The sequence below is a fragment of the Serinus canaria genome, chromosome 1A (assembly GCF_022539315.1).
Source record: "Serinus canaria isolate serCan28SL12 chromosome 1A, serCan2020, whole genome shotgun sequence".
Classification (NCBI taxonomy): domain Eukaryota; kingdom Metazoa; phylum Chordata; class Aves; order Passeriformes; family Fringillidae; genus Serinus; species Serinus canaria.
Genome location: NC_066314.1, coordinates 30,355,308 through 30,380,663, shown reverse-complemented (window position 1 = coordinate 30,380,663; position 25,356 = coordinate 30,355,308). Strand labels below are relative to the sequence as shown.

Sequence of the window (25,356 nt, the reverse complement as noted above, 5' to 3'; positions counted from 1 at the left end):
GCCAGCTGGTACACAGGACTGGTGTTGGTTGCAGCTCCTGCTGGGATGAAGCTGGCACCCAGCCCATTCAGATGTGCAGGCTGTGTGCTGCTGTCAGAACCAGCCTGCTCTTTGATGCTCCAGCTCGGAAAGTCAGACTTTATTGGCAAACACAGCTATTTCAAGTAACCACTTGAACAGCTGTGGTAGTGGTGCAATGTGTGTTTGGCCAACTCCTCACAGGGATAGTGCTTGCTTATTTTGTTGCGTATAATCATTGGGAAAGCAAGAGGCAGCAGACAGCACAGGAGGGGGGGACCATGTCCAGCTGACACTACAGTGTGCTATGACTCACTGGTTTCCCAATGATGGCAATGGGATAGTTTTGTGCAAAATTTCAAGTGCTACGTGCTGCACTGCAACACTGGATATTCATTTTTTGAGAGCTGGAAGCTCTGTCCTCCTGACCATGCTACCAGCTTTTTGTAGCCTGCTCTATTCCTCTCCTTTAATATGTGACTTCCAAATGGGATATAGTACTTCATCTCAGTCCTCACCAGAACACTATTTCTTTCTCTCACATAGAAAGCTTCAAGTCATATACCCCAAAATGCTTCCTATTGTTGACACATACTTATTTAGTTTGTGATGATCTTCCTCATGGGGTCCACATTTTGTATTTGTACATGATACCTCACTTATGCATAGCACTTCCCCTATGGTTTACCAAGTCTTGTAAGATTTAACCTGTTAATAAATCCTTAGTAGAACTTGTTACATCAGCAGGAAACAAAGTAAACTATTACAGGGGCACAAAATGTAAAACTGTAATTCATATTTGTGATAAATTTTGCTTACTATTGTTACAATGATATTTAAGGTACTGTCATGGGTTGATGCTGGCGAGATGCCAGGCACTCACCAAGGCCACTCACTCACTCCTTTCTGAAGCTGAACAGAGGAGAAAAAAAATATAACAAAGAGCTCATGGGTTGAGATAAGGACTGGCAAAGATCACTCATCAAATACCATCATGGGCAAAACAGGCTCAACTAACAAAATCAGAGAAGGATAATGAGAAGTAAAATAAACCCTGAAAAATGCCTTCCCCCCACTCCTCCCTCCACTGGAGCTCTAGGAGGGTCAAGGAGGCAGGGAATGGGGGTTATGGTCAGTTCACCACCTGAGGCTTCTCCTGCTGCTCAGGGAGAAGAGTCATTCCTTGGCTGCACGTGGCATCCCTGCCGTGGGAGACAGCTCTCCATGAACTTCTCCAAAGTGCGTCCAACTCACAAGCAACAGCTCCCCACGAACTGAAGCAGCGTTTGCCCATCGTATGGGCAATAGTCCTCCCAAAACTGCTGCAGCATGGGTCACTCTTCCATGGGGTGCGGTCCTACAAGGACAGGCTGCTCCAGCATGGGAACAGAGCTTCTCTCTCCATGGTGTCACAGCCTCCTCTTAGGCATCCACCTGCTCTAGTGTGGGCGTCCTCTATAGGCTGCAGGTGGATTGCTGCCTCCCTATGGACATCCACGGGCTGTAGCAGCACAGTGCTTCACCATGGTTATCACCACGGCGTGCAGGGGAATCTCAGCTCCAGCACCTGGAGCACCTCCTCCAACCTCTCCTTCACTGACCTTGGTGTCTGCAGAGCTGTTCTTCTCACATATCACTCCATTCTTCTCTTGCAGAAATAAAACTATGCCAATACTATTTTTATCTTTCTTCTTGAATGTTAGAACAGAGGCATTATCAGCATTTCTAATTGGCCCAGCCTTGGCCAGTGGCATGTCCATTTTTTGAGCCACCAGGGCCTAGTTCTGCTGGACACGGAAGAAGCTTCTAGAAGCTTCTCACAGAAGCCACCCCTGTAGCTTCCCCACTACCAAAACAAGGCCATGCAAAACCAACACAGGTCCCCATTACCGAAAGAAATTTGAGAAATATGCTCCCATATTATTCTATTTAGCTTAATGTGTATGTTTGAAGGCAGACACTGAGAATCATCTGAAAAAACAGGGTCTAAACTAAACTAGACATAAGGTTCTTTTTATACAGAAGGAGAAAATCTGCAGAGAATGATTCACTCTAAATTCCTTGATTGTCTGTTTTAGAAAGGTAGTAATCACTTCCTGGATTTGTATTTTCTACTGACTATAGAAGAAGCCAATACGAATGCTTTAGAAGAGATACCAAACTTCCAAATTGCTAAAATTACACAAGATGACTCCCAGCTGCAGCTTGTTCTCCCCCTAGAACAGACAATCAGACATAAATTCTTCAGAGATTTAGGGCCTAACTCCCACTGATTTCTTGCTGTGAGATTCTTAAAGCAGTTGGCTTTGAGGAGAGCTACACACTTAAAGGTAGTGAATACTTAACATTGAGACTGTAAAATACTGATATAAATCTTAAAAATTGGCCTGTGACTATTTAAGCAGATACAGCCATCAAGCCCTTTTTCCTGGGGCAAAAACTTTCATCCCCACTGCAGAAAGGAACTTATATTTGAGCATCAGGTACCATAATCCCCCACCCCAAGGAAGGGCAGCAGGGAAGAGCCAAAGACATTACTGTCTGGAAGAGCCACTGCTAGGTTCAACAGAGCACTCTTTCAGATTCCCTTTTGGACCTCTTCTTGGCCTTTCTTACCACAAAATGTTTACTTATTTTAAAAGATTATTTAAAAACCCTCAACAAACTAAAACAACAGGTAGAACAGACCTGACAGGTGTTTTATTACAGTAGCACCATCCTGAAATTGCATCTACTCATTTTTATTCAAATTGAGAACATTCCAACTTGAGTGTTCCTTAATGAACATAAAACTCTTATTTTTTTTTTTCTTTGAAGTTACATCATTGTAGCTGTTGATTGTTTAATTGTCCTTCCAATGAAGCACTTAACTTCCTACTTAGCCCTACACAGGACATGACTTGAAGACATTAACAATCGTCACTAATGTGGATAGCCTTAGGATGTTTTAAGTTTATTTGTAATGGAGGCAAACATTCACTGTTTGGATGAATTCTATAAAAGCTGAACATTTTCTGCCCTAGGCAAAGTTTTCGGAAAGAGTTCATATGGTTTTTCTGGTTGTAATCAGTGCATTCAAATTATGTATAATTTGGTTTTCATGGTTCCACTGTTGGATCACATAAAGTCAATTATAATTACTACCAAAAATAAATTTCTGTATGCACCTTGGAATATTCACTGTGGCGTTACGACACACTAGAAGGAGATTACTAGGAAATTATTTAAAAATATTTTATTATTTTCCTGAAACGCAAATGAAATAGTGATGGGTAATCATCGAGTTTGAAATAAATGGTCATGAAGTCTTAGTGCTACTATAATCTAAAAGTAGTATCAATTGCAATACCAAATGGGCAGAAGTAAAGGAAGGTAGAAAAGCTCTTCATTTAGAGTAATTTCCATGAAAAATATCCCAAGATATTGAATGTGACACACAAAGAAGTGAAAAGGCTCTTCTGCATACAATACGGGGATTTTGTGGGACTCTTCAGTAACTTCCAGACAGGTGCCTGAGGCAAAACTTCCTCTTGCCTGTCGCAAGGTATTTCATGTAGGCAAGCAGACTCCACAGAAAGCATGTCCTGCTCCACGTTTGTTTTATAAGCAGGATGGGTCTCACTGGTTCATCTCTCCCTCCAGCTGTGGTTTTAGGAAAAAAAAAATTGTTAGCCTTAAGATTATTATTTTAATGGACTAAATTGGTGAATCTCCAAAAGACATAATGATCTTGAAAGTGTGAAATCTTCATTTCCTCCTCTCAGCCTAAAACATCTTCTTTGAATATAAATAAAACTGAACTGTGAAAGTTTAGGAATAAACAGACAGGACATTAATTCTGCCACTGCTCATACAGGGTCATTTATTGATAGGAAAGTAAATAGATGGGCCATTGGTTTCTATCTCACTCTATCAGAAGTTAGATGTGTCAGAGTATAAGCAATGTTGTTCTGCTTAGCTTCTGCTTTTTGCTGCTGAACCCTACCCAGATCGCTTCATTTACCCATGAAAAGTAGAAAAATCTGAAATTAAAACCAGACACAGATTTGGATTACAAGGTGATCCAGGAGTACATGGGGAGACTTTTAATTCCTGAGGCGGCCTTAATGGACAAAACCATTTAAAATTTAGTAGATGTAACTGTTCAGTCCTTTCAACCTTCTGATATTAATCCTGCAGATCTAACTACACATAACTATATACAACGATATGTAATTGTCTGATGTAATGACTTCTGATTCTTTTGCAAAATGCATAAAAACCTGTAATTAGATTAACTGAACTCTTACTAATGTTATGAAAGATGTTCTAATTTGAATTCAGAAAATGCATAGTACCTTAATTTAGTTTTGCTTAATTTAGCAATAGGTAAATTATTTTTAATAATCTGCTAAACCCAGTCTGATTAAGGGTTGACTTTTTCTGGAAGTAGATGATCTGAAAGCAGTGCCTGATTTCAGTGCATTAATGATATGCAAAAAAAAAACCCCAAACATATAACACAGCTTCTGGGTGTGTCTTCTGCCTGAAGTGAATACATATTTTAAACAACATATGTTTGAACTTGACTCTGATTTACAATAAGAAAAGACTGAAAAGGATACCATTAGAATCAAGCCATAGCATCCAAAACAGAAGGTTGTATCTCACTACACAACGCCCTGTCTTCCACTACCAACTCATCCACAGGACGGTGCTTGGTAGTGTTGTGGAGGAAACTAATCTTGTTTGCCAAAGAGAGAGCTTGAGAGTCTAGTTTTACAAGACTTTTTCTCTGCAGCCATGCTCCCCCCTCCTCAACATCATTGCCCCAGGCTGACCTGTATTCAGGCTGTCATGGAAAGGACCTGTCTTTGCATAACCACAAGGAAAGTCTCTTCCTTGTGCAGCTACATGGAAAACTGGATAAGGAAATTATTCCAACTCAGAATTAAAAAAAGTGTGTTGGGGTGTGTGTGTGTGTGTGTGTGTATGTTATTATTTTTAAGGGGTTTCAGTCACATCAGTCCCCTAATCCTGGTGAATCCACAATTATGTTAATGCCAATGCCAAAGAAGGGTCACCAGAAGTTCCTTGCTACATGTGGAGATGACAGGGTAGATGAATGGGAGACCTCTTATTTTGATATAAGCTTACTTTTAAGCTTATAAGATATATTCCAGCCAAACTTGTGAAGGAGTTACTTGTATTTGCTTATGTACAGTCACAGTGCACATTCAACCTAAAACCAGTGATGAAGACACTCCTGCAACTGAGGGTCACAAGAGCTTGCAGTGCTCATATGAGGTGCAGAACCAGCTCCTGAGACTTCTGAAGAGAGCAAATCTCCCTGTGGGAAGAAAGACTTTCTGCCAAGTACACATACATATATGTATATAAGCATTGTAGGATTCCTAGTATTGATTATTTTGAGAAAAGAAGCTGCAAAGACAAATGAACTAATTTTCTGGATTGATTTACCTTGCCTAACTTAAGCCAGCTTCATATATTACTAGCACTAAATATGCATTAGGTTTTTCTAAGGACACAGTATTCTCTGACTGCATGAGTGGTTTTCAAAATTACAAAACCAGAAGTTCTTGCCCTTTTCATCTCTTTCCCCCTCCTTTTGTTTCTCAGATTCTCTCTTGTTCCACTGTTCACATAAGCACCATATATATTATTGACTGCTATGATAAATTAAGTTCAAAATGCTTTGTTTCTATTTTTTCTTCTCCTTGGATGTTAAAACTGACAGCTTAATGATTCTCTTGCCACCTACTAGTGAATCAGCACCCTTACCAACACTCGAGATAGGAGAAGATCACTTTTCTCAGAAAAGTGAGGCTCTTTGCTGTGCACTCTGGGAACTATAATACAAAGCTTAGTTATTTAAATCTATTTTAATTTTTGTAGATCCTTCAATAATTACCTGGAACAACATAAAGATCCTTCTCTTGAATTTCTGATTACTTTGCAAAATTAGCAAGTATAGTAAATCTTACCTATATGTAAACACAACATGTTCACTTTATCTTGGTGTTATGGTGTGAAACAATTGGACAGCTAGAACAAATGCTGGAACTTGAGAAAAGACACTTTCCCACTGACTTCCATGGAAACAAGTACAGACTAATCATGGATAGCTTCAAGAATCCAAATTGAGCACTGTCCTGGTGTCTGTTTAGAACAGCTTAGTGTTTCACAGGCTTTGCTGATCTAATGTCACCCTAATGTTTTCCAAAAGAAGACTGGAAAAGAAACTGCATTACTGACATGCCAATGGTACCTGGACACTTTTCATACACTTTAAATAAAAAATAACTTGTAAAGACATACTAAGTAATTTCTATCCTATATTTTGTTTCTTTGCTTGTCTGTTCTTGCTTTTATATGCAGAAAAAAGTGTGTTCCTGCAGCATTGTTTGTTTTCCCATGGTAATTTCCTTAAGGAACACCAATGGTCAATGGAGCACAAGCTGACAAAACACTGCAGAGCTCTGCACACCCTATGCATCTGAAACAGTCGTGTTGACAGTGGCACATGAATGTTTGTAGTCACTTAGGACTGGTCAGTCTTGTAAACTCATGACTTCTGACTAAAACGTAGTTTTGTTTCTTTAACAAAAATCCCGGTACCATGAGATATACACGGAAACAATAAAAACTGGGACAAGGTTTCACCCTTACAAATCTTGATACTGGAGCTGTCAAACTTCTTGAGGCTCCAAGTTCCCAGTGTCTAAGAAGTCTGCCATCTTCCAGGTGCAGTATGAAGGTGGGAGGGAAAGCAGTGCTCCTCAGCAATTTGATGGCGGCTGCTCCTGCCGAGTAGGGGGGCGTGAAGCCTTCAGTAATTGAATCTGTTGCAGGGTTCCGCGCTTACATATGGAACTTGAACAATAGGTATTTACTTAAATTACATCGATTACCTCAGACATGTGGAATCTGTACGTCCTGCCCACTTCCCTGAACCTTTGGAGCCGGGATCCTGTGGGGAACATAATGGGTTTAATTACGGTGTCTGGACTAGCCATGTAGGACCCGGAAGGCAGGAGTTAACCTCACCTCACCTTTTACATGCCAGTGACCCCAGGCTTGGCTGGGAAGCCTGGGGCCTCTAGAGCAGCTTCGGGATCACCACGACACACGCTGCCTGGTGCGATGGCAAAGGGAATGGTGCCCGTGTCTTCTCACATCGGCCCGGGCGTGGTGGGTGATGCTCAGGGCATCCAGGGCCCGCTCCCGCCCGCCCATGGAGAGGCCGAGGACGGCAGCAAAGTCCCCCAGTAGCGCCCGCCGTGCTGCGGGGCGGAGGCCCGGGGATAGCACCGCCAAGGGCCGGCAGCGGTAGGGCACGATGCCGGCCCACCGGCGCCCTGGCCCGCCATCCCACAGCCCAGCCCCGCGGGGCCCGGCCGCGGCTGTCACATGGCACGGGGAGGGGGCTGCGGCGGGGCGGGCCGTGCTCGGGGCTCCCCCAGCCGCGCGGAGGCGGGCTGAGGTGGCGGAAAGTTTGCGGAGTGGCTGGCGGCGGTGGCGGCGCTGCGGTCCCCTCCCGCTTTCTTTACTTTTTTCTACACACCCGTCTCTCACCGCCTTCCCCCCTCAGCAGTCGCTCCGGGGCATGAGCGGCAGCCGCCACCCGCGCTGAGAAGCAGGAGGTCGTGCCGCGCTCGGCTCTGTCAGTGGGGCGAACGCCAGGGACGGGAGCGGGGGCAGCGGCTCCGGGCCCGCCATGCTCCGCCGGCCCCGCTCGGCGCTCGCCGTCCTCCTGGCGCTGCTCCTGCTGCCGCTGCTGCTGGGCGGCCGCCCCGCCGCCGCCCGCTGCCCCGCGCCCTGCCGCTGCGCTGGGCACCTCGTCGCCTGCAGCCGCCTGGAGTTGAGCCGGCTACCCGAGCGGCTGCCGCGGGGGGCGGTGCAGCTGTGAGTATCGGGGCGGCGGGCTCCGTGGCGGGCTGGGGGCACCGGTCTGCGTCCGCCAGCCCGCCCGCCATCTTCTGCCCCGCGGGGCCGCGGACGGGCGGGCTTTGAGGGGAGCGCGGGTGTGGTGGCGGCAGCGAGGTGCGGGAGCGGGCAGCACTGAGCTGCGGCCGAGCTGTCAGCGGGCGCGGCGAGGTCGCCGGCGGCCGCAGCGGGACAGCGTCCCTTGGGGCGGGCTGCGACCCCGAACGGTGCTGGCGATAAGCGCCGGGGTGAAGTGGGCCCGGGAGCGCTGCTCAGTGTCGGAGAGGGCGAGGAAAAAGTTCTGTTGACTTTCTTAGACAACGTGCAGTAAACATCACGTTAACACTGATGTGATTTTCCCAACGGTGTGTTGGGAAAGCTCCTGTCGGTTTTCTTCGTGCAGCTCTTCATTCCTGGGTAGTTTTGGGGCTGGTGATGGTGCGGGCCCGGTTGGCCCGATGCCGCACAGTGGCCGAACCCAGGGTAGCTCGAACTCAAGCTGAGGCAAAGTTACTTTCTGTGACAAACTGTTATAGAAAAAAAGCATAAATTAGGTCAGCTATCTAAAAGCTTGAAAATGGCCGAGGGACTTCTCACATTTGTTATTAACCGCTTGTCACAGAAAGATTTTCTATATTAGCCGTATTAATTTTCTATTACATTTTCAAAGCAGATCGAGATAAGGGCTTTAAAGTAAACAGGAAGACTTTCAATTAGTTGTGGCTAATTCTGTTCAATTGCCTCGTCTGGAGGTCATGCTGCTTTACTCATGAAATGTGGATGGCTGTATTGACACCATATGGAACTGAACACAGGCATGGCTCTGGGAGTTGAATATTTCCATGACTGGTATACAAAAGTGTGAGGGGAAAGAAACTTTTTTTTTTTCTCCCTTATGTGATTGAAACATACAGATCTACTACAGCATCTGCTTTACATTCAGCAACTGGTTTTGCTTTCTATTATATTTCATTCCTCTTAGTTTTTTGAAGTATTTCAGTATGCCCACTTAAGTTTTCTGACAAAACCTAAGGATTTTGTTTTGATATAAGGTAAGCTTTATAGTTTCATTTCTTAGCTTAGAATACATCAATGCTGTTAAAATTCAGATGCGGTAAATAAAAAGAGGAAAATCACAGAACTCTTCATTTTTTTAGAATTGCTTTAAAAAGCATTAGCAGGATTACATTAGCAGGAATACAAATTTGTTTTTTCCACTTATGTTCCCGAGAGACAATAAAACACATTGCAGGGGTTTTTTTGTTAGCATGTTTTTCTTTTTTTTGTTAGCACAAGGGACCTTTTTCTAATTAGAATTCCCTTGGTAGTGTAAATTGCCCTTATGTAAGTTCACATTCCTTTAAAAGTGTGAGAAAATAAGTTCCGCTTGTATAAATAAGCTTTGGTCTGTTGTAAGAAACCCTGCTGTGATTACTCATTGGACAGCTGTGTCACTTGCTTTTAAACTCACAGAAGTACATCTTTGTAGGTGTCACCAAACCATGTGGTCTGGCCACTTTTGTGTAAATATTTCTTTTGTTTGTGACAAATGCCTTAGAAGTACCCTGCTTTTTCTTCCTTACCCTCTTAATAAGAACAAGGAAGAGTGGCATTGTCTGTTACCTCCAGCTACCCCAGTACTTGGACCTGGGATTGTGCAATTGGGTAATTAATGCGTTCAGCTTTACATACACAAAAAAAGGTTTGGATTATTGTTGCAACAAACTGCACGTTACAAATTGTAAAAGTCTGTTTATGAATTTCATTGCTATATGTCTACTATGTTTTCCATGAAACTCCATAGTGGATATAGCCAAAGGCTAGTAGTTTAATTGCAGGCTTTCCAGTCCTCTTGAGAAAACAACAGATTTTTTTACCACGTTCTTTACATACACAGGTGAGACCCCTATGCAGGAGAGTGGAAGGTCTTCTGCCTGAGAAGGTCTAGGCCCACGTTAGGCTTTACACCTTCCTTTGCCCATCTGTACTCACCCATACGGAGAGCAGGTTTTTGAAACTCCTGCTGCATACTTTCATGCCTTTTTTGGTTCACATTCCCTGCTGAAATAAAATATGAGTGACCTCAGAATGGACAGAGAGGGGAAAAAAATGAACCTGACTTATGTCCCCTTCTCCTTGGTGGCAGGTGTGAGTCTCCTGTGTTCTATGGGAGTGTCTGCACAAAGTGGAGTCTAAACAGGCTATAATTGCCAACTTCATTGTGATTTTAGCTAAAAATGCCTTCTTTTATTACCTTACCTAACAGTCTGCTGAAAACGGATAAACATTTATAATGGCTTTGTGTACAGGTAGTTTTGAAGCTGGATTTCCATTTTATTCCAGGATGTGTTATCCTGATATTGCAAGAATGTGGGGTTGTTAGAGCTGGTGGAGAAGGAAGAGTGAGAAGCATTGGCCAGAGTCCTCTGTGTGTGCAAACTACCTCTGGCACTGCAGTACCCTTTGCCAGGTTCACTCAGGAATGCTAGAACTGTCGGTGGGACAGGAGGGAAAGTCTGAAAAATGGTTTTCACTTGTGTTTGTATTACATCTTTAGTATTTACATTTTATAAATCCTCTAGTTCCCTACCAGAATTGCCAGAAAAAAAAGCTGTATGGTTTTCACAGCTGTTTTTCAATATTTTCCAGACTAAAGCTTGAACATAGCAAGCTGATTTATGAGTCACTTTGGATCAGTGTCTTAAAACAGCTACAGCCTGGCTTTTTGTTTTTCAGCTCTGCTGATTTCTGCTGAATTAGCAGCTCTATAGGCCCCAGTGGGACTGATTAAGGAACTGTTGCTGGATTTGCATTTTAAAATTTGACTTGGGGCTCAGGTTTCTGAGTTCTCTAAGGAAGAAGATGATAATTGTGACTAAGTGTTGTAAATTAAGTTGGAGTCTAAAAGTTATATCTATAAAATGTGTGAAGAAGCACTTGCCTTCTCCTCTATGCATTAGGCTTCCTTTCAGTTTTTAATCACACAAATATTGATGTTAAGTTCCAGCTAATGCTGGGACTTGTGAGTTACAAAAAATGGTCATACAAACATAATGGAACAAAGAAAATAGTTTCTTTCCTAGAACAGGTTCTTTGAGGGTAAAAACTATGGCATCCTTTCTCAAGTGGAGGCAATTCTATTTAAATCTCCAGTCACTTCTCTTAGAAATGTGAGGTGAAGAACAGCCATATATGCTTACTATTGCTATGAAGAATTTCTTAATATGTATCTGATTTCTGACTTTCCAGAGTATGTTCTATCTTCTATGACTTTTGAGATTCTAGTAGCAAAAGTAATCACAGAGGGAATTTTCTCCCCTCTTGTAATTTTGTTTTAACATACAAGGAAAATTCAGAAATGGAAAACACTTAGTAATAGTGTTTGAACCATGTCGGTTCCATTTCTGTGAAGGAAAAATAGAATTTCATTCTCCAACTTTTTCTTCATACATGTTTTAAGGTATGTTGAGAAATGCATTGAACTGAAATAAACTTGTTGCTTTGCAACTGCGATGATAGGTTTTTATATTTAAAAAAATTGTGCCAATCCAGTGCTTGTAAGTTTGAAAAAATTCTACAGGCTTAAGCTTCACTTAGATTATTAGTAAAAGGCAAATATTTTAGCTCTTGGTTCACTTCCAACCACTCTGATTGAACTTGAACTGTAACTTGCAAGGCATTTTTTACCAAAATTTCATGAAGTTTCCTATGGCAGTAGTACTGAAGTAATGTTTAATAAAATATTTATAATACGTATTTTATACAACTATTGGTAGACAAACATATATACTGTATGAAACAGGCAATTCAGTATTGTCTGGAGGGTTGGGCATTTTTGGTTGGTTTTTTGCTTTGGGATTTTTTTTCCATCTTGTGTTTGACAACCTGGTGTAATTAAACCAGGCATAAGAAATTTTTATGTATGTATTTTTTAAAGTAGGTGCTACTTGGAAAATGTGAATGTATCTTTAGTGTTAAAAAACAAACACCAAGAAAAGTAGTTTGAAACCTAGTGTTAGTTACGCTCACGGTTGCCTTGATAGACTCCAGATGGATGTGAGCTTAAGCTATGAGTGAAAGTGTCTGGCTCCAGTGTGGTGATCATGCACAGCAGTGGTTGTAATTGCAGGATTTTTATAGTTTAAGGACTCTGCCAGATTTTTTTTTTTTTAACATGTTTTAACTCCAGCAGAACAAATCTACTCACGTCTGTTACTGTCTGGTGGGTCCTTTAGGCAGACTTGCCTTAAATAAACCTTTTGCAGAGTTTTTAAGGGAAATAAAGAAATGCAGGGGTTTAGCACTAATGTTGAAAGCTCTTTGTTGAAATAATTACTGATTCCTAAGTCTTGTCTGAAGCGTGAACAACAGTAACATGTTAGGCACTAACAGCCATAACTTAACTGAATTTTGTCTGTTTATTTGCATAGTTCTTATAATCCCTACAGACTAAAGCCAAATATTGAAATAAGTTTAAGGGCAAAAACTGTCTCTACACTGCCTTTAAGGACCAAGTTAGATTGCTGTCTAGATTTTTGTAGCAGCATACTTTTTCAGTATTTACACTTAAGAATGCAGTGTGAGAATTTCAAATCTGTGCAGCTAATGCCTTCAGATGTTAAACAAAGGGATTTTTCTCCAGTGTATGGCCTCGAGATTGTTTGCACTAGATTTTTGAGCAGTGAAAGATGCAGTAACTTTAGTGTGGTTAACCTAATATACAGGGGAACTCAAAATCATAATGGTGGAACTAAAATTAGTGGGCTTTTGAAAACATTGACACTGTATTGGTTTTCCATTGTTAAGAGCAAAATCTGTAGGGGTTTAGACACCTGAAAGTCAAGGCACAGATACATATTAGGTGCTTGAGTCCAGAGCTGAGTCTCTGAAATCATCCCTTCTGTGGCCACCTGAAGATGGTGGAATGTGTTCCCTTCTGTAGGTGGCACTCCCCCAGCCCACAGCCCCTTCTTTTGTTCTGAAAAATGCCATTCACACCTGCAGCTCTGCCCTGTGCAGTCCTGGCTTGGGAAATGCAGCACATCTCTCTTCCCTGCCTGTGGCTCTGAACCAGGTTCTCATGCCACAGCTCAGTAGCTTGCTGGGCCTGGTCCAGTTGACTGGCTCAGAGCACACCTTAGAGCTGAGTACTGGTGGTACCCTCATAATACGCATATGTGTCTGGGATTATTTTTTATACTGAATTCTTATTGTTACTGCGGGATTTTTTGATTGACAACTGTAGGAGAGGACCAAAAGTGACAATGAAACTATCCTGGCAACGTTGAATGAGTCAGCTGGGAGAATCAGTTTTACTGTCCACATTTTCTGCTAAGGAAACCTAGGTGCCTGCCTGGGTTGCAGAATTACACCTGTGTCTGAGGGTGTGGAGTCATGGACGCAGGGAAACTATTTCTCTGGATCTGTGGGTTTTCAGGGCTTAGTCACAGAGAAGAATGCCTAGCACAGACCCTGAACTTGGCTTTGTTTAAGCCAGCTCTGGTCTGTGTGCAGCAGGGATGTGCTGTTCATCAGCTTTCTTCACCTTTCGAACTGTGGATGGAGAGCAGACATGGCCATGGCGGTAAGACCTGTGTTTGGCATGCTCAGCACAAATGACTCTACTGAGTCATCTTACCCAGAAAAAGTGAGGAATTGTGTAGTTTCCACGTAGATTCAACGTGAAATGACACTTCATGCTTGTGTGGCTTGATGAGCACCCCAGGTATGGTGGATGACTCTCTAAGTGCGTAATTAGCATGGGGAAAAGTATCATGGAGTGTGAGCAACTTTTTTTTTAAAGGGGTGCTTTTTAAAGAACCCTTTACCTGATACTACACCTGCTCACTGCTGAGGTGCGCTGATTCATTTCTTTATGTGTCTGCATTACGGACACTCACTAGAGTGAATTTAAGAACTCACTAAAATAATGTCATTTTTGTTAGTTGGCTTGGATAAATGCAGTGTTTTAACTTGGAACAAATGCTTGCAGATGGCTGGATTGATACTGGTGAGGTAGTGATAATCTGTAGTAGGGGAACAGAAAAGTGCACGTTTTGGTGGATGAGTGACTGAGAAGGGGGAGGCCTTCAACAGAGATAGTCACGGTCACGAGATGAGTTGTGCCTCTCTACCACTTGAGCAGAAGTTTAGAGATGTGCAGGTTTGAGTTCCTGCAGTTAGCTTTTCTCTCTTTTACTTTACAGTCACTCTTATTTCTGTTATGTGTCCAGTACTTCTGAGGCTACAACAAAGTTTCTTAGGACTTTTGTATGATGTCAAGTGTTTGAGAGGGCAAAGATGCATTTCACTGTAAGGAAAAGTATTTCTTGGGGTCAAGAAGAAGTTGCATTTTAGTTGCATTTTTGATACCTGGCTTGTTTCGCTGCAAAGGTGTTAACAGTTGCTTATAAGCTGCATCAGTTTATACTGGGTTCTTCAACATGGCACAAGCTAAGGGTTCAATATACTTCTTCAAGGGTAATTAAGTGTGGTATTAACATCACCAGTATGCAGACATTTTAACACTCAGAATTAGCCCTTGCTATGTCTGTTTTCTTCTTCTATTTCTTAAGATCTCTGTGTGGGAATGGTGTCCAGAATTTTGTGGAAGCATGAAAATACAGTTGCAATTTATGGGTGGTCCTCATTGTGTATTTGTGAGCTATGCATTGCTTTTGAGATGTTTGTGAAAAGAGTGAAATACTGTGATGAACCCAAGGAATGAGAGTGTAATGACTATTGTTTTTTCAATTTTCCTTGTTGAAGTAACCAAGGGGTTGTTATAGCCATATTTTTTTTTTGTGAGGGGATGTGGGAGAGTGACTGTTGGTATATCTGAGTCAAAATCTTAAGTATTTTCTATGGGTCCTATGTACATTCCAGTGAACAATTCTATATTGTTCAGAGATACTAGGAATTCCCTTGACACTGCTAGCAGTGATCAAGGTATTTGCATTTGTATTTGTGTGTTTATACCTTGTGTAGACAAATGAGTTTCTATTCTAATTTTGCTAATAAAAAAATCTTTTTATGTACTTGGAAACAAGTGAGAACATAATTTGGATTGAAATTGCTCTGCTTTACCTGATATCATATGGCAAAACTGACAGGGTGTTTATTTTTGTAACCTCATAGGGACTTAAGTCACAACAAATTATCTTCAATCAAGACCAGTATCTTGGATCACCTTCATAGTCTTCAGGAAGTGTAAGTTAATTTGTCTTAATTAAAAACCATACCAAAACATAAACCCCAACCAAAAATACCCAGCCTGTGTTTGTGTATGCTAATTGTATAGTTATTTCTCTAGGGATGGTTGCTTGAACAACAAAAATACTTGCTCTTCTGATATTTTACATTAAGTGAAACTGGAATTATTTTTAATTTCGAGGTGACACAGTTCAGCACTTTAGCAAGTCCAATGTACATACTCCTGATTAACATCAAAGCTGACTCTCCCTTTTGTAATATTAATAGGAAGTTGAACAACAATGAACTGGAGATCATTCCAGATCTGGGACCAGTCTCGGCAAATATAACTCTTCTGTCTTTGTAAGTAAATCTTACTCTTGTCCCTGGTTAGTGGAACTAACTAACTCTACAGGGTTCATGGAAATGCGTGCATTACAGAGATTAAAGTAAAATAATTGAAATAGAGCAGTTTGTGGTTAGGAAGTCGATTATGTCATATTATTTAGTAGTTCTTTAAAATGTGTATAATTGAGCTTAATCCTTGTAGTTTTTTGTGCTTCCCATATACAAAGACTGCATTGGAATTAATTTATGTTGTGGTAGTACCCAGAAGCCTTAGTCCTGTTGTGCTAGGCACTGTACAAGCATCTGTAAATGTTACACAGACTTGTACAGTGCTGCCTTTAGAACAAGACTTACACTCCATCGTTATGCATCTTGGCTGAGATCCTGGTGTGTTAAATCATGGCAGAATTCCATTAATTTCACTGGACAATACAGGGAAATCCACTCAAGATGCAGCTTCAGAACACCTATCTAGGTTAGATGTTTTGCCAATGTCTTGCAAATTTTCTTTTGGACCCCATTTTAATATGTGGCACTTTTTTTTTTTTTAATGTAGTTAATACATAAAATTGTGACACATGATTATGTCCATGTTCATTGCATTTCATGAAAGAAATTAGTAGGTTACTTGGTGTTCATTTGTAATATGAGTGTGAAGTTGTAAAAGGCATACAGAACCCATGACCAAAAAAGTTGATTTTAAAGGAAATCTTATTCCTGGTATTTTAACGATGAATTAGTTGGATTTCTTTTCTGTGACTTAGTTTCAATAAACTGTTGAAGGAAGGTGTAGAAAAGTAGCTACTATCATACTATTAGTTAGAAAAAAAGACCTGATTTTCATGTGTGGTATTTGTGTTTTATCAGTGGGAATCTAAAGTGTCTAAAGCTAATAATTTGTAGCCCTCTGGCCAAATCCTGTCCTTGAATACAAATTGCAAGTTACCTTTCTTGAAGAATCCTGAAGGGTTAAAACAATACAATAAACTTTGGAAAGCTGTTCAGTTAATTAAATTGATCACTATTCAATTGCTTACATCTGGTGATTTATAGGGGTTTGTTTTTACTCTAGGCCTAGGTCAGCCAAGTCAGCTGGTGCAGCCGCTGTGTCTGGGCTGCTCTGTTTGAATAAGAACTAAGTGACATTTGATACTGATGTGGTTTCTTACAGATCAGAATCAGAAAAGAATGAAAGAAAAAGCAGATGGTGTCTGACGAATAACTGTTGAGTTTAGGCACATATTTTATTTTGCAGTAGCTTTGGCATTACTTTTACACTGGCATAGCATTCTGTAGTTCAAGCAACTAATTGATCTAAAATGTTTATATATATATATATATATATATATATATATATATATATATTTACCACCCTGCGAAGGTCCTGTTTACCACAAGGCTAGAAATATTAGCATAATAAAGTGGTTTATATAGTCTTGCTTTTTTTTCTGAATTCTTAGCATTTCTCCTTTTCATAGAAACTCAACAGTTGTTGTTTAGAGGAAGCTAAAATCATTGTTTTGCAGCTGTGCAAAAATTTTGGTATTCCTTTGTAAGAATAAATAATTATCAGTGACTGTTGAATTGTTTGTTTCATATCCATATGTCGTTGGCTTGGGTCATTTACTAAGGCAGCCAGACATGGAAAAATCTTTGCTATGCACTGTATATGCTAACACTTGAAAGAAAAATAAGTATTTTCTAAAAGCTTTTATCACGCTACTAATGCAGTTTAAGTTGCTCTGGTTGGGTGTTAGCTGGTTTTCATTCTAATTCTGTGTGTGGATAAGGAGATTACTGAATGTAACTGTGCTACAGCTGAGATTTAATACCTATTCTACAAATACAGCAGAGATTCCTGGAGTTTAATATGGCAGAAATAACTTTAATGTTTTGTGTTAACTTATGAATTCCAATCTACCATAGTTAAGATAATTGTTTGTTCTATATCAAAAGAGATGAACATAGAACATAAAATGAGAGTTGTATTGTCCAAAAATAGATCATCTTGTCTCTTTTGCATGGCTTTTCTTTAAAACCTAGAGTAGAATCATAGAATCATTTAAGTTGAAGAAGACCTTTAAGATCAAGTCCAACCATTAACTCGGCACTGTCAAGGCCACCACTAAACCGCATCTGTAAAAGTCACCTATGCACGTCTTGTAAGTACTTCCAGAGATGGTGGCTTAATCCCTTTCCCTTTGCAGCCTGTTACAATGCTGCACAACCTTTACCATGATGAAATTTTAGAGAGCAATAAGGTCTCTCCTGAGCCTCCTGTTCTTGCTGGTTGGATATTATTTATGTAAGGATTCTAAATTTAATTTCATAGAAAATAGTATAAATAAAGAGAAATAAACATACCATTGTTAGGCATAAAAATATATATGGTATTGCAGTAGCATTTATGGACAAATAATCTAATGAAACTATTTTAGAAGTGAAAAAATACATGCATTTGTTTTTTCTGTGGTGGATGTTATTTGAAGTGATCTGATTTAATATATCTTAAGTCATGTGAAGAGAACACACAGGGAACAACTAGAATATAAGCTTTAGAATTGCTCTTCAGAGAAACATCTGATGATTTTCTCCAGCATTTTAAACTTATATAAGAAAGGAGGTGGTTGTGAAGCCTTTCCAAAGCAAACCACTGTTGCCATGTTGAGTCTTTGTTCTGGCTTTCAAATGGTAGCAGAAAAGAGGGTGATAGTCTTCTAGATTTGTTTACACTTCTTATGAGATACATATAAGATGGTTCATTACTGTCAGTTGAAAAGCCAGTGCTTTTTTTTCCAAAGGAATCTTCGAGGAATGCTTTAGAAGCAATGCCCTCTTTTCTTGCCAACATCTTCATTGTTGAAGAAGCTCTATTACAAGACTTTTTTCTTTCACTTGTGAGGAATTCTTACTGAGCTGGGTAGCATTAGAATTTTACTTGTTCTGCAAGAATTTTCTTGCCCTGCAGAGGAAATTACACTGCTGGTATGTCTCCACAATAGTGCAGGTATCCCCACGCAGCCATACATGTCTGAATTCTTCGAGGGATATAAACAAGCATGGGTGGATTATCATGTTAGTCCAGTTTCCATTTCTGGAGCTACTTAATTTCTAGCTATCTAGTTGATATTTTATCTAAATTATATATTTACATACTAATGAATTATTCAGGATAAACATACCCAGAGCAGGAGATGATCCCAGTCTGTCTGTAACATGAAACAGCAATGCTAACGTTTTGTTTTTACCAATGCCAGTTGAGGGTTGAGCATCTTGGGAATGAAAAGTATCAGACAGGCACACCCCCTCACCACCACCCTGGGAGATGTGTCAGTGTGAAGGAGTGAGTATACAAGGGTATTCAGGCACACTCTCCTTACATGGCTGGAGATGTATCTATGATTTTATTCATGTGATGAGTATATATCTTGTTAGAGCTTGTGAGCCTCCTGGGAATCTGGATACTACTGTAAGCTACATGGGTGGTGTTTTGGGGTATATCTGGTCAGGAGGCGTAGGTCAAGTCTCTGAAAATTAAATTGCAGGGTGTTCTTTTTGCACAGCCACCAAGCCCTTTTATATACTTTCTATAAGAGAAGGCATGAAGAGAGCAGTATATGAAGGCAGGAAGAGGAAATTTTAGGTATTTGCTAGAGATTGTCAGCACAATAGCTCTAGCCAGGAGGTCAGGCTGGCATGTGCTGGCAGCATAAGCTTTTGAGGAGAGTATTGGATTTAACAGCTGCTTACCACACGTATATAATGTGCAGACAAGCATACATGGTAATGGAAGTGTATTTACCTATCCCTAGAAGTAAAATATGTTAGAAGTTTTCTAGTTTGCATTCCTGAAGTAAAGGTAAAACCGGTTAAATTAATGGAGAATTGCTTTAAATTTTTGTAGTAGAGAATTCTTCATTTCTTGGAGAAAAAAGTTTACTTCTTACTGTTCCAAGATAGTTGGATTGCTTTTGTATCAGGTACAAAAATGGGTACTAATGCCCTCATTCCAGGAGAACAAGTGAAAGTTATGAGTGTTGTTTCCATTTTAATGACATTGCTTATCCAAGATGTACCAGTTCTGTCCTATTTATCCTAAAAATCTGCCTGAACCAGTGATCTTGGCATGTGAGAAGAAAACTAATACTGCCCTTCAAGTCTATCACAGTTGTAGTTTTGGACCTCGGGGAAGAATGCAGAAACAGACTGAAACCTAATAGCGTCAGTACAATAACCTTGTCAAGAAGTCCTGTTTGGTGTTTTAACTACCAACTACTATTTGCATAGGGATTTTACTTAAAAATTCTTCTGAAAATGTTAGCTACTTCTAATGTTACTAGTACTTTGTAAGGAAAAGACTGATTTGCAAATTCAGCAATGTTATGTAAGATTTTGTTTAAGGATATACAGCTTAAATAAGAGACCCATGCTACTTTTACTTGCAGAATTAAAAAAAACTACATAGTTGTAAGACACTGTCCAACATCATGTATTCTTGAGTACTGTGAAGTATGGAAGGTAGCAGTGACTGTAAAGAGACAGAACAGCTTTGAGTATTGAAGTATCCTGTCTCTCCAGCTAGAATTTGTTGTTCTTATCAAAACATATGTGTAGAACTAGTATTAAAGCCCCCATATTTCTTATTACCCACACCCAAGATGTGTTCCATAGTAATGCACTTGTAGTCAGTAGGGACTAGAAGAGCTGTGCATGACCGGGTCTTTAGTGCATATAGTGAAATTCTAACATTAGACTAGTTTTCAAGAATGGAGTGTTTTAAAAAGACTTGTAATTTTCCATTTTATTGAATAGGAGATATTTTATTTAAAGGCACTAGAGCATATGGCCTAGGTGATTCAAGTTGTTGTCCTTGTAAGGACTGATCATGTTAGTCTACAACACAAGCAAATACTTGGTTGTAGTAAAGTCAGAGAGGAAAATGTAGAAGTCATGGTGTGGAAGTTAAAGGGTGCTTGAATGATTCACAGTTCAGGAATGTTTCTCAAGTCTTAACATTAATGTGTGTTTTATATTAGGTTTCTGCTTCACTATTTTTTTAGAATGTGAAATCTGTTTATCAGAGACATAAAGATAATGTGACATGGTAGAGGTTTTTCTCTGCTGTGCTGGGAGAATCCTCCAACTCTATCTGTATAGAGGAAACCTTTAAGGCAGGGACTGTTCACTTTTGAGTTCTGAGATATTTAAAAGTGCTGCCAAAATTGAGGCAGTTTTTTGAAATGTGGCCATGTGTTTGTTAGACAATGAACAGAATCCACAAGCTGCTTCTCTGAAGGTTTTTTAAAGCCTTTAGTTTGTAATGTCTTTCTGTCAATATGTGCTGAATTTAACTTTCCTGGTTTTGAAGATGTGTCTTGTATCCTGGATGTTTATAATGGTAAATGAACAAAAAGTACTAACAGAAAAGGTCAGGAGATAAAACTGGACAAAAGAACTGTAAAGTAGCCAGTCCTAGGTGACTTCACAGGTCACAAGTTTTTATAGTAAGAAAAACTACTGCAGCTTTAAATTTAGCTTTCTGATCAGCCACTACAAAATTAGCCTGATTACTTATCTTACTTTATGCACAAACATAGTTACTGAAGAAAAGTGGCAATTAATCCCTTCTATGATTGCAAAGGGATTTTTTTAAAAATACTTTCTTTTTTTAATTTTTTTTTTTTTTTTAGTATTGTGTGTCCCTTTCTGTTTAAAATGTGGAAAAGTGTGTTTATGTATGTGATTTGATAATGGGCATCCCAAATCTGGCTTCAGATAGTCATACTGAGAAATAAAGTTCAGCTAATTGAAGCAAACACTCCAAGTAAATCATGCATTTGTCCTATCTTACCGTTTGGAAATAAGAGTGATAGTTTGCACTTCGTGGCAGTAACTTAAACTCTTGTGAAAGGCCTTCAGTAAAGACAGAAGGATAGGTAGGAGAAGTTTGCCTGCCTCATCTCACAGTGGGCTGGGAGTGAAAGCTGTGTGTAAAATCGAGGAGAACACTGTCGCGGTAGGCAGTTAGAAAGCTGCAGTCACAAGAAAGATATTTAGATGAAACTCCTGAAAATGAAAGCTTACATTCAGTAGGAGCGAATGCCTTTCCCTTCTGTGCTTGCCAGAGAAAGTGGTATTGTTTGTTTATAAAGCTAGCATACTAAACTCGAGTCTGGATCCCAGTATGAAGAAAACATTGGTCAAATATTTTACATCCTTGTCATCTCTTCAGCTACCACTTTATTATGGGAAGGATTAAGATTTGTTTTGAAGGAGGATTGAAAGAAGGGATAGAGGAATGCCAGACTGGGCTTCAGGCATAAGGCTACTTGGAGAATGTCCCAAAAAACTGAGAGTGGTGGTAAACCATGTGTTACTTGGTCTGAAGTTGTGAGCAAAAAGCTAGAGTGAGGAACTTACTGGAATAGTTCTTGCAGTCTTTGACATTTGGTGTGGAGACTTAAGAGGAAGTAAATGAAAGAATTTGAAAAGAAACCTGACTTAGTCAGGCTTACAGACATGGAAACTCAATTTTTATGACAGCAATTTAGGCTGAATGATGGGAAAGAGAAGAAGTACATAGAAACCCAGAGTTTGTTGTAGCAAAAATGTGTGTGAGTGAGAGCCTAGATTACTGCTTTTGCAATGAGAATGGAAAAGAATGCAAATTTTATGAGCTATTTGCAGTGGATAAATCTGTCTTGATTTTCTGATCAAAGTGGTAAAGGAAAAAGGTGAATTAAAAAGAATCGTAATGGACTACAAAAATAGAGAACACTGTTCTGATATGACAGAATGGAAGAGTGGTAGGAATTTTACAGAGGAATAAGGCATAGTATATGGAAAATGAGAGAAGTGAGAATGAAATTAAGAGGCCAGGCATAAGTGTTTGGATTATGTTTTAGAGAATTGGTGGTGGTGATTGCAATAGAGCAGTGAAATCACTTGTGCCTTGAGTGAAAGAGAAGTGTTGGGAGAACATTGCTCAGCGTGAATGACTGAAGTTAGGGGTACATCTAGAGGGGTGTGTAGTCTAAACTGCCTGGACTTTTGTCTGCACTCTCTGAAAGGGAGGGGAGGGTTGCTCTGTAATGATAAAGAATAGGTGTTTTTACTTAGGAGCTCTGTATATTACATTATAAAGATTATTTATAATACTCTAGGGCACTATGCAGATTTTATCTAGGTCATATTTTAAATTTTCCAAGATTTTAGCATTAACTGACTGTCACACAGCTCACCAAGTCTGCTGTGAGTTATTCCTGTTGTCAGCTTTTGCCAAATTAGTTATGCTTGCATTGCTTTTGTTTTCAGTTGTTAAAATAAAGGGATGAACTTACACATTCACTTGCCTATCACATGCTAGGTAACTTGTGATTATTTTGGAAAAGCCAGAAAACTAAATTGGAAACAGACATCAGGGTATTAAGAAGAGAGTTTGGAAGGAAAACCTAATTAGTTGCATATTGGTACTGTGACTGGAATCAGAAGAGAATTGTTATGGAAGTATCATGTGTTTGAAAGTTTGGCTTTGTCTCTTTATTCTTTTTGATGAGGAAAACGTATCTGATCACTGTTTCAGTCTGCATCTTTTCCCCTTTCCCAGTTTATGTTTGATTTGGGAATCAATAAACCTTTGGTTTCAAGTTTTGGACGGGGTATCAGTATCCTACAGAGTTCTGAGTTTTCTGTTATGCCTGTGTAATATAAAAAACATGAAATAGAAAAGCAGAGTCTTTCTGACATCTGGCTTGAAAGAGGAATGAGAGGCATGGATCATGGAATGAAGGAGACCTTCAAAAGAAGGAACCACTGCTTGCTGCTAGGAAGGCGAGAAGCTCATGTGTGAGAGGGGCATCAGACTTGTAAACCTGCCAGTAGAACTGGAAGTGAGCCAGAATCTAGGCTGTATTTCTGCTCATTTTGTCTTGGAGAAAAACAGTTTTACTTGCGATACCTTTATGACTAACACTTAAAAATATTAAAAAAAACCCAAAAAAACAGAGACTTTATAATTCAGTCCAGTTGGGTGTCTTAATTGTGAGAAGAGCATGTAGTCACATTTATATCAGAGGCTGGTTTTTTTGTAAGGATAGTGTTCAGCTTAAAACTAAAATTTCAGTATTTTAAGTAATGTAATTGTTCATCACAGTGTTGCCTAGTATTCAAATGAGTAGAAATTGAAGAAAAAAATAATGTTTCTGCTCTTCTTGAAGTAGTAGTTACTGAGGTTCTTCTGATAAGAGTTCCTTAAAGTTGTCCAGTCTTAGCCTAAAAGCCACAAGGTATGTGTCTTCCAGCACTTCCAATTGCAGTCTTGATTCTTTGAACTTACTATAATTTATTTTTTCTTTTTGCTTCACTTTTCTTCCACACAGTGTGTTTACATCATTGCTCCCAAAGGAGTTTGGGAGGAGAGGAGGGGGACTGAAAGAAGGAATATGCCAGCTATATGAATATGATGTCAGCTAGTGAATGATGGGAAGAGCAGGTGAAAAACCCAGAAAAATTTAAAAGGAAGCTGTGAGTTGTAGTAGCATGCAATGAAGACCACCCAGAACATGCTCAGATGTGGACAGTCATGTTGGTTTTGTAAGGACTCTAATACGGCTGCCTCCAAAAGCTCTAATCTGGTCAGACTATGCATCCATGAAATTCCATGTCTTGGCCTCAGCACTGGTCTGAAAGAGGCATCCAGTCCTAGCAGAAGGCTTTTTTTTTCTTCTTTACTCTGGTTTTCCAGTAGGAGATTCCACTATTGTTTGTCTTTAGGTGATTGAGATTATTCTGCTCCTCAGGGCTTGGTTGAGGGACAGGAGGTACTGTATTAGTCCAGTTATACACATTTGTTAAGACAGTTACTTTACATATAACAGTTATGCAGGACAGGCTGCATGGACTCTTCTCCAAAGTTGTCTTTCTATGCAACTTGTTTTTTCTAGTTTGCTTCACCTCCAAACTCCTGCACATACTCTTTGTGAGGATAGTAGGGTGAGATCCAACAAAGAAGTTTCCAAAACACTGCAGATCAGAATACAGCTGGAAGAAAAAGTTACACTGAAAGTGCAGGTGTGTTTTATTGTGCTGAGATTTCAAATAGAAACAAAAGACAGGACTCCAGGTCCTAAACTGTTCCTGCCTTGGATTTTCCATGTTACAGTGTGCATGATGAGTTACAGCTGATCAGGACTATGAAGATTACTTGGATAGTTTTCTTAGGTAGAAAACATTTTGACAATCTTTATCAAGAGACAGTATGACTATCTCATATCTTTAAAAGGTGGGAATGGGGGAGTGGGGTGGATGTTTCAGCATTTAAGAGCTTTTATATCTGAAAGGCCTTAATTAGATGCTCAACAAAATGGATACAGGAGTTTCTGACCTGCTTTGTATTTCCCCAGAGTAAGGAAAGTACAGGTCTTGTGTCAAATACATGGCAGCTGGTTCTTTAAAATGAATCTTAAGATCAGGATTAAGAGGGCTGTTCTAGGATTACTGTCCTTTAAGCGTACCAACGCTTAAAGTCATGAATGTTGAGAAGGAAAGCTAAGGTTTCTCATACCCATAATGAAAAACTGGTACTCTCTCTTAAGCTTGTTCTCACACAGGCTTATGTAAAAGTAATTAAATCAGGCTGGATGCACTCCTGGTCGTTGGTTTGTGGAGTTTTTTTGCTGCAAGTCAGAGTATAGGCACTCAAATTGCAAAAGGCACGTTCAAATTCATGGAGATATTTTTGGTGGGTTTATCTGCATTCCTTGGTGCTGCTGCTGCTTTAGCTGTAACAGGAAAGGTTGTAAGGAAGCTGCAGCATGTTGCTGGTCCTTCCTCATGAAGAAATTGTTATCAAATTGCTGCAGGTTTGTTTCTGGG

At 40.0% G+C, this 25,356-nt stretch overlaps 1 protein-coding gene and 1 long non-coding RNA gene across 2 annotated transcripts in view; one reads left to right on the top strand and one right to left on the bottom strand.

Moving 5' to 3' along the window:
* Positions 1-3,056: 3,056 nt before the first annotated feature.
* LOC115485244 (uncharacterized) lies at positions 3,057-7,363 on the bottom strand. Its single transcript, XR_003945998.2, has 3 exons — positions 7,071-7,363; positions 6,930-6,988; positions 3,057-3,660 (listed from the first exon to the last, which is right to left on the bottom strand). It is a non-coding gene; the product is annotated as an uncharacterized LOC115485244 (long non-coding RNA).
* A 372-nt stretch (positions 7,364-7,735) lies between these two features.
* LRIG3 (leucine rich repeats and immunoglobulin like domains 3) overlaps positions 7,736-25,356 on the top strand; it is a 40,929-nt gene continuing 23,308 nt past the window's right edge. The window contains exons 1-3 of the mRNA XM_009095088.4: positions 7,736-7,923; positions 15,082-15,153; positions 15,424-15,498. Of these exons, the coding sequence (XP_009093336.3) occupies positions 7,736-7,923; positions 15,082-15,153; positions 15,424-15,498 (335 nt within the window). The remainder of the gene's footprint in view (positions 7,924-15,081; positions 15,154-15,423; positions 15,499-25,356) is intronic.